The following is a 9,791-nucleotide window of genomic DNA, read 5'->3' as shown; positions in this document are numbered from 1 at the left end:
GTGCGGAAACGTCTACACGAAAGCAAGACAAACCTGCTGACAAAAGCCGAAGCTAAATTAAAAAACATGACCGGTTCCGGTATAAATGCTAGGAAACGAAAACGTGTTGGTCAGTCGAAAGTCGGGTGCAAACGTGTGCGTGTCAGTACAGCAGGTAACGAGCGTCGTCGTCGGCGTAAGACACCCAAGAAGAAAAAGAAGACAACCACCCGTAGCAGCAAAAAGAAGAAGAAGAAGGTCACCACAGTAACCCAGCGTCAGCGTCGTCGTCGTCGCCAACACGGACATAAGGATATATTTTCGCCGCCGTAATCACCTAGAGACAGAATGGAAGGTGTTGCATCGTCACTGGATATTTTCGAGGAGCCGTGTATTCAAACAGGCATTGTGGATAATTACACAGAGATTTGTCACCCTATAGCCTCGATAGAAAATCAAAATGTTGTAGAATTTGTGAGTCAAGGAACGGACGAGTCCTACAGAGATCTGGCTACGACCAAACTATACTTAAACCTGATAATGACAAAACTGGACGGTACCCTATTGAAATACAACGACCTTACGACAAAACAGTGGGGAGTTGTGAACAATCTGGCACATTCGCTCTTCTGTCAGTGCTCCGTTTATCTGAACGACAAACTGGTTACCTTTTCGAGCACCAACTACCACTACAAGGCTTTTCTGGAGACGGTAATCGGCTACGGCGAGGATGCGGCGAAAACTCACCTGACATCCAGATGTTTCTACAAGGACACAAAAAATGAAGCGAATGCTGCTACAAACGAGGGTTTTGCAAAAAGACGAGAGTTGTTTCAGTGGGCAGATTCCTCCGCCACGGAGAGCACGGAACTCCAGAACCATGTGGAACTTAGCACCAACCTGCATGCGGATTTTTTCAAGCAAGAAAAGTACCTTCTGAACAACGTCGAGTTGAAGGTTGTGCTCACCAAGGCGAAAAACGAATTCATCATGTGGGGAGACACCCCAAATGCACCGGTAACAATAAAGATCAAGCGAGCAACGCTACACATCCCACATTTCAAACTACACCCAACCTACCTGTTGGCACACAGTAGAGCGCTAGAGAAGAGTAACGCAAAATATTTTTTCAAACGATCCGAGTTGAAAACCTACACCGTTCCGGCCGGAGGAAAATCCCTGACACTGAACAACATCACCAACGGAACAATTCCAACCTTTCTGATATTCACAATGGTTCCAAACAACGCCTTCGTGGGGAGCGGAGACACGAACCCGTTTTACTTGACACCCGAATCCTTGAACTACTTTGCATTGTACCTCAAGGACCAGCTGGTACAGACGGCGCCCCTGGAACCGAACTTTACATCCGGAAACTATGGAGACATCACACGAGCATACGATACACTCTTCACAGGAACAAATATTTATCATGCAGACAAAGGGCACATGATCACCAGAGAAATGTTTACCAACGGTTACTTCATGTTATGTTACCAGTTGACACCCGATCAATGCGATGACCCGTCATGCAGAAGTTTACCAGATAAAGGGGAGGTACGCATCGAAGCGAGATTCAATGCACCCTTGACACGGTCCATGACGTGTTTGATATACCTCCTCTATAACACTTCGGTGGAGGTCTCAAAAGAGAGGAGCGTCATTTACAACTACTCCGGATGAACACGTACGACATCCACAACGTACTCTCTGGAGATGCTGTGACCGGAGACGTTTTCCACGGTGTTTACCCGAGTGATATTCTCGCCGACGTGGTAGTTACAAAAAAACCAGCAGCCCTCGTTGCTAACACTCATCCGTCCACCAAAAACGGAGAACATTGGGTCGCCGTGTACATCGACAAGGAAGGGTACGGCAAATATTTCGACTCCTACGGAAACATTCCTATTCAGCCAGCCTTTGCCCGGTTCATGAATCGAAACTGCATATCGTGGGAGTACAATCCACGTCAGTATCAAGATTTGTTCAGTACCGTCTGCGGTCACTATTGCTGCATATACCTACGTCACGAATGCATGCGAGTTCCCAAACGACCCTTTCACGTACACTTCACAAACGACCATGTCCGAAACGATCACATCGCGATTCAAATGTTTGGTGCGTATTTTTCGCATCCTCCTTCTACCACTACTCCCACCCCGACTAGCTGTACCATTAACCCTAATATACAATGTGTGCAATCATGCTGTAGACTCATCGATCGTTTCTCTTGTTCCTGTTGTTGCAGACATTAAAAAACTGAAGGCAGTACCTGTCACTGTTCACCTGGAGATCATCTTCCTGGACGACGACGACGACGACGACGACGACGACACCGAAGGCGACGGCAGCGGCGACGACAAACACCTCACAACAGCGACCATTCGACATAAGAAGAAGAAGAAGAAGAAGACGAAGACAAAGAAAACGCATCGCGGACGTCGATAATGGAAACAACGACGACGACGACGACGACTACGACGACGTTCCCGGCGGACACCACGATCACCAACTCCACCAGCGGGCATGTGATTTGCCTACGGCAATCTCTAGAATATCTGTCTCCAACTAAAATTATAATTCTAGGGTACGAACTTGGCGGCGGCGACGGCGATACCAATGGACTAGAGAAGTGTTTCCCGGCGGTGCTACTTCGTTTCTCAGAACGAGATGTGCCCCTCTGTTGGACTCTCTTCCGGGACCTGCTGCTCAATATCAACTGGAACCAAATAATAACATTTTTCCAAACAGGTGACGGTTACACAAGAGTACTCCGCGACGGCGACGACCACGTGATGGTCGTCCATACAGACTATTTATTTTCAGAACGCATTCTTGTGTTTCTAGTGGGCGACCAACGACTTTGCTTGACACAAGATGAACTGAAACGATTCCTACGAGCACGACGCACGCTGGCAGCCTACATGTGTTACTACGAGGGGTTACACCCACAGGCTGCTGCGTACATGCGATACTGTGTCGCAAAACATAACGTCGTCAGCCGTGATGATGATGTGTCCCACCCACTCGTATGTCCTCGGATCGACCTTCTCAGTGCTGGGCTACTGCGCATCATTCGTGCGCACGTGGCCTCATGTCTTCAAACATAAATACCCAAAGTGAAATACCCACCCGACCAGTTATATTTGGGATCCTGTGACCGTCGCTGCTGCTGCTGCTCGAAAGACCCTCGTCACCCACTACTACTACTACTACTACTACTAGTGCCACCAACAATGGCCGCCGCCGCCGTCGACCCCCGAGCAATTGTCTTCACCGTGGATGACGCCTTCGAGGTTTCCGTTGTTGGCGAAAAGGATGACACTAGGATCGTGTTCCGGAAGGATGGTTCCCGAATCAGTCTCGGCACGGACAAATATACAGAATTAACCAAATCAATGGGACTTCTTACAGACATTTTCCACGACCGTCGTCTAGATTGCAGCAAACGACGTATGGTAAAATGTGTACTTACACCCGACTTCAGCATCATCATTCAGGATTGTGCTCGCAACTTCACGGTAACCCTCCAGGATGGCGGCGAGATCCTGCTACTGGACGCACGACAATGGGAGACCTTCATGCACATGTATCACCCTATATTGAAGACCTACTACCGACACTGGCACGCCCAATGAAACCGGAGACTACCAGAACTACTACTACTACTACTACTACTACTACTACTACTACTACTACTAACACCACTATATGTATTATCTAGTATATGAAGCTTGTACGTACTAACACTACAAACAAAGAAAAAATAAATAGTTTAATACACATTTATTACGTTTTTTCATTTCACATGTATATTTTTTGTAGAACCGCAATACGTGCACGGCACAGAACGCAACAATCCGTGGTCTTCACGGCACACGATGCACACACCAGAAAATGACCACACGGTAGGTAAGCTATCTGTCTCTGATGCACATAACAGATGACACAGTGTTGATTGTCCTCCATGTTCACATTCACCGCAGGGGCGATAACGGCCGTTGCGTCCAACTCTTTCTCCTCCTCTTCTTCTTCCCCATCCACGTCCGAGGAATCGGTTGCTGCTGCTGCTGCTGCTGGTGATGTTGCTGCTGCTGGTGATGTTGCTGCTGCTCCAGAGATACCTTTATAGAGTTTTGTAGCTGGAGGTTGCTCCGCGTCGGCGACGGCGCCGTCGACGACAGTGGACGTCGCCGCAGACAGACCGTCTGCGATCATCAGACGAAGGTAGATGCACTGAGGGTACCATTTTCTGTGTTCTATCCATGGATTTTCGCCCCGCTGCCATTGGTACAGACGTAGTCCACAGTAGTAGCATCGAACCACGTCCCCGAATCCACTGTAGAAGAATCCGGCGTCCGCCATTTCCTCCGGTCGAATGGTTATCGACTCGGGCCAAAGTGGACTGTATGTCGACAGGCGACCCTGGTAATCGGCGTAGGTCGGAAACATCGGGTACCTCCTGTTGATGCACACGGAATTTGGATCGGCACTTCCGAGCCTACGTTGCAGTTCGGTACCCAGCGGAGACGTGGAGACAGCGGCGGCGGCGGCGTCCATACCATACACTCTCGTGAAACTCACTACCACCACCACTACTACTATCACTACTGCTGATGCTACTAACTCAGCACGTCCTCCTCGAAAACGGTCGTTTGGAAACGAAGGGGGCCCCCCCGCACAATGCCAGGCATGGCCGCAGGCCATGCTTGGCCTTGTCACACACACACACACACACACACACACACACACACACACACACACACACACATCGGGTTTGTGTCCTATGAAACATATCTATCTATCTATCTACCCGATAGGTTACTACTACTACAGTCTACTCTGATCAACCAAGTCCGAGCGGCGGGATTCGAACCCTTCTCCTCTAGGCTAATCGGGAAACGAACTATCTCCTTCAAAACACGTCATCTGCTGGACCCGTTTTACGCTATAGTGTGCTTCTCGGTCAGCCAAGTCCGAGCGGCGACGGCGGGATTCGAACCCTCCTCTAGGCTAATCGGGAATCGAACCATTTTGTCTCCACAGAACCCGCCGCCGCCGCCAGCGGTACCTCTTTTAGGCAACAGGATCCACTTTACGCTATAGTGTGCTTCTCGAATCCAAGCGCCGGCGACGGCGGCGGGATTCGAACCCTCCTCTAGGCTAATCGAACCATTTTCTTCTTATGTCTCCACAGAGTATCGAACCCGCCACCGCCGCCGCCGGCGGGACCTCTTTTAGGCAACACAATGCGTCATCTGGATCCATCTTACGCTATAGTGTGCTTCTCGAATCCAAGCGGCGGCGGCGGCGGCGGGATTCGAACCCTCTAGGCTAATCGGGAATCGAACCATATACTTCTTCTTATGTCTCCACAGAGTATCGAACCCGCCGCCGCCGCCGCCGTCGGTGGGACCTCAACAACACTATATCTTATCCTCCGCCGCCGCTATTCTGTCTCCCACGGTCGACGATAAATACAAAACATTACATGTAAGGATGCATACCGGACAAGTTAGGTGAGTGGTTTACGTGACAGACTTCGAATTCAAAGGTCGTAGGTTCGAATCCTCGTCCCGACAACCACACACCTAACTTGTTCTGTATTTTCGCAACCATTACTACATGTTTGTTCCACTTTTCCTCTCTCTCTCTCTCTTTCTTTTTTCGCTCGCCGCTACTCTCTACTCTGACCTTTTATGCTGACCCCATAACATATTACGTTACCATATGTAATCGACCGCATAACATATTACCTACACATACTCGAAACCTACATCAAGACAACTTTCAGTAATTCTCCTCTTAGGTACTTTCTCTACCCGATTCCACTCTGCTGCTGACCCACAACCACCGGTATTTATTCTGCAAAATATTTTCTTGTTAGCACAATCATACTACAGAACCATCATGGATACACGCTACTCTTCGTCATCGTCGTCGTCGTCCTCGTCGTCGCAGCTACCAAACACTATCGCTGGTGTAAGTATTCTTTTTCTATCACAACTCATAGGAGAACCTCCGAACAACAACAACAACAACAACAAAATCTCGGTCAGTGATTTTTTATTCACCTATTGTTGTGTACAAACACATCATCATAGTACTCGACACCATCACCATTATTCTTATTTCATATCGTACTTTGCCGCAAGGTTTTTATCGACACCTACAAAATTTTCTTTACGAAAAAATTTGTACAAATCATAGCTGCTTCGTAGGGTCCAATGGGATTTCACAGGATCTTGTAGCACATTTTGAAAAAAAACATCGATCTCCGGACTTTCCTTCCGCATCTGCTGCATTGTTGTATACAGGGCGATCAATCCTTGTATCTCTTTCTCTATGCGCATGGCGTTCGCTTCTAGTATCTGAAGAAATTCGTTCGTATGCTCCCTCCGCACAATGTATTGCAGATAGTACGACGTCTCGTTACTATCCTTGCTGTCTTGCTCGCAAGGCTCGCCTCGGTGTGTTTTCTTGCAGGGTAGGCAATACTCCCCTGGGAAATTTTGTGATCCTCCTCCTCTTGGTGATGGGCCCTGTGAATACAAAACAAATCACACTACTTCGTACATCTCACACACACACATACTTATGGTGATTTTGTTTTCTGTCCAGGTTCGAACCGTGGACACCTTACAGAGAGATACTATTGAGGTGGACGGACGTGTCATCTGGCAGTCGTCATGCGTATTGGAACGTCGCGCTGACATCATTTATTTACCATTTGCAGCGACTCCTAGTGACGGGGTTCCTCTGAATCTACCACCACCACTACCTCCCCATTTACAACCTTCAGCACCCCCACTTTCCCCTCCACAACCTCAATCACAACATCCTCCTCCTTCTCCTCTATCACGGAACTCCACATTCGTCCCGCGGGCTAACATCCCCGCCGCAACCTCTACTATATCTCGTTCACCTTTAATGGCATTATATCCAACGGGAATAGCAGCGCATACAGCAGCGATCAAACAAGAGGACCCTTTACCATTGGTGTGCAAACGATCACCAACCTCTCCATAAGGTAAGTAACAAACTGTTTAGACATACACTCACCATACTATATTCCGTACTTTGTTTATTCTTTGGCGAATAAATCTGATGCTAACAGTGACGGGGACGAGGTGCTCGACGAATCTTCCACGGTCACAATTGAATCTTCCTTTTTTTCGTCTTCTCCGTCTTCTTTTGTATTCTCTGAACTTTTCGTCGACACCACTTCTTCTTCTCCTTCTGTCTCCTCTTTTCTTTCTGTCAATGAGGATAACATAGATGTTAATTTCACACGTTTATTCTCACTGCCAGGAAAAAATGAGGAGTACAAACCCTCTTTCGATTGAGCATGTTGGTCAAAAAAACTGCCGAACACACTATATATCGGTAAATATTTATCTTTTTCCACATAATGACACTCAACTAAATTCATATCATCCGGCATGTCCCCCATGAACATATCCCCTATTGTGTGTCTCGGTGTCAGACGACCATGAAACAGACTTAAATACCCCCACACCGCATTCCACCCATACAGAAATTCGTCGTGCGCAGCATCCATAGCTTCCTTTAAGCGCGACATTTTACCCGTATCCAAAATAAAACAATTTTGGAAACCACCCACTCTTCCTATCGTATGCTCACCCACTTTACATCTAACAAACTCCTCCAAAGTAGCATATAGAGTACCTTTCGGCATACTTATATGCTCTAGATCTAATTTCATCGGATTACCTTTTCTAATTTCATATTGCGTCGTACATTTTTTTAACGACCACACTTCCTTCCCAAAATTCACCCTCTCCCTCTCCATACAAACACACTTTTGCCTGAAATTGTCTTCCGCAGCATGAATGTAGTACGGACCACTTAATTCCCCGGTCCGTAACATCTCGCGAATCACAGACTCATCATCAGTCACGAAACTAAAATGATTATACGCAGGTAATCTATTGTGGAGCATGAACGACTCGCACATACGAACTTTTTCATTTTCCACATTCGTTTCGAACCTACATTTTTCGCTTGGTCCGTAAAACCATTTCGCCATCGAAAACGGATCGGCGTCATCGTGTTTACCCATTGTTATTAACATCTCCCCTTTACCACCAATCTCCACGTCCACACAAAAACGCCAATATAACATGTTGTTCGACATTTTGTTTGACCTAACACAATCAATCGAAACAAACAAACCTTCAATCCAACCTGTAACGATACAAAACGTTTATATTATTACCATACTCTAACGTAACACTCGAACCAAACACATTCTACCCCCAATACCACATATTTACCTACTCGTTACTGCTAGAACCTGCTGCGGATGCAAACAAAATCACACCACACATCGGCTCTGTACTCTCAATATATACACTTACGCCAAGGACACATTACCCACACAAGTACCGACAACACCACTTACGTATTCACGGAACGCACTCCCATGCTCACAACCTTGACAACATACCACGGACCGGACAACCTTGCCGCACCTACAGACATCGCACTCACCTTGACATTATCCCTCCGACGACGACGACAATTCAAACCACTTTTACTAACCCACATTCCCGACCGTCGCGCAACGCACTACAAAGCTGTACCGACAAACGCCTCCGGCTCCAGACTCGCCGGCCTTGCGAAACAAACATCTCACTCACCTTGTACATGTTCCCCCACTCTTAAACAACCACATTCCCGGCTGTATATACTCTAACACTCATTACCTATTCACTTCACATTTTACTCGCCTTTCCTTCTCAATAACGAAAACACAGATTTATAACTCCGTCTTATTTATTCTTCTCTATCACTCGTTTCAGATACCGCCTGCCATCAGCACGGACCTTACCATCGTCTACACGAATCAGCAGCGCCAGGGAAACCGATGTAGCACCTATTCATCACCAATAAACTATAACATCTACAGTTTTGTATTTTTTCACAACACCTACGTCAACGACACACACACACACACACACACACACACACACATGTTTTACTCATACCTTCTAGAACCTCTGGCGCCCGGATAGCTCAGGCGGTAGAGCATTAGGCTTTTAACTTAATGGTCCAGGGTTCGAATCCCTGTTCGGGCGAAAGCTTTTTTTTCAAACAACGTCATCTTCGCTTCTTATGCTCATCTACAAACTCCTACGCTTTCGGATACTTACGTAACCTCACGTACGATTGCGTCATACTCGCCTACACCCTCCCCCATCGTCCAAAGTTAAATATCTACCCTCATTTGCATAATTTCAAGGTAAACAACTTTTATAGCCTATGATACAACTACTCTAATACATAGTTTTATGCTGTGGCATAAGTTAGAACAATTATCACCAAATTATCTATGCCACCAAATCACCTTACTTTACCGTACTATGTAAGATAACATTCTTTTGTTAAACCAGTTAAAATCTATATTAAACTAGAACTTATTTAGAGTTTTTTTAAAAATATTTGCATATGTTCTCACAATCATAAGACATTTGAAACTTTTTTTCTAAAACAGCAATATAAAAATTAAAAAAAAATAATTGCACATTTTTATTATGACAGAATCTCGTTTTGTGGTGAATGTGCGTGTAACATATGTTGTATTTGTGTGTGTATGTTCAATGTTCTATGTATGAGTTTGTACACTTTCTTTGGTGAGATTTTTTAATTCTAGGTCTTTGGGGTATACAGGGGTTTTGTTGGAGAAACAACCGGTGTACTTTTCCTTAACGGTTTGGACAGTTATTCGGGAGCCTACAGAAAGTCAAGCTTAACAAACCTTTTTAATAACAGTACTCCGAGATGAGAAG

At 46.2% G+C, this 9,791-nt stretch overlaps 1 protein-coding gene and 1 non-coding gene across 2 annotated transcripts; one reads left to right on the top strand and one right to left on the bottom strand.

Annotated features, from left to right (window-relative positions):
* Nucleotides 1-3,783: 3,783 nt before the first annotated feature.
* LOC146000534 (death-associated inhibitor of apoptosis 1-like) lies at nt 3,784-4,686 on the bottom strand. Its single transcript, XM_083138281.1, has one exon. The coding sequence runs from the start codon at nt 4,684-4,686 to the stop codon at nt 3,784-3,786; it is 903 nt and encodes a 300-aa protein (XP_082994407.1).
* A 4,321-nt stretch (nt 4,687-9,007) lies between these two features.
* TRNAK-UUU (transfer RNA lysine (anticodon UUU)) lies at nt 9,008-9,080 on the top strand. The gene has a single exon. It is a non-coding gene; the product is annotated as a tRNA-Lys (tRNA).
* Nucleotides 9,081-9,791: the final 711 nt, after the last annotated feature.

This window comes from Lepisma saccharinum, chromosome 16 (assembly GCF_977018435.1).
Source record: "Lepisma saccharinum chromosome 16, izLepSacc3.1, whole genome shotgun sequence".
Classification (NCBI taxonomy): domain Eukaryota; kingdom Metazoa; phylum Arthropoda; class Insecta; order Zygentoma; family Lepismatidae; genus Lepisma; species Lepisma saccharinum.
The sequence above is the reverse complement of the archived record's forward strand: the minus strand, read 5'-3'. Positions and strand labels throughout refer to the sequence as shown.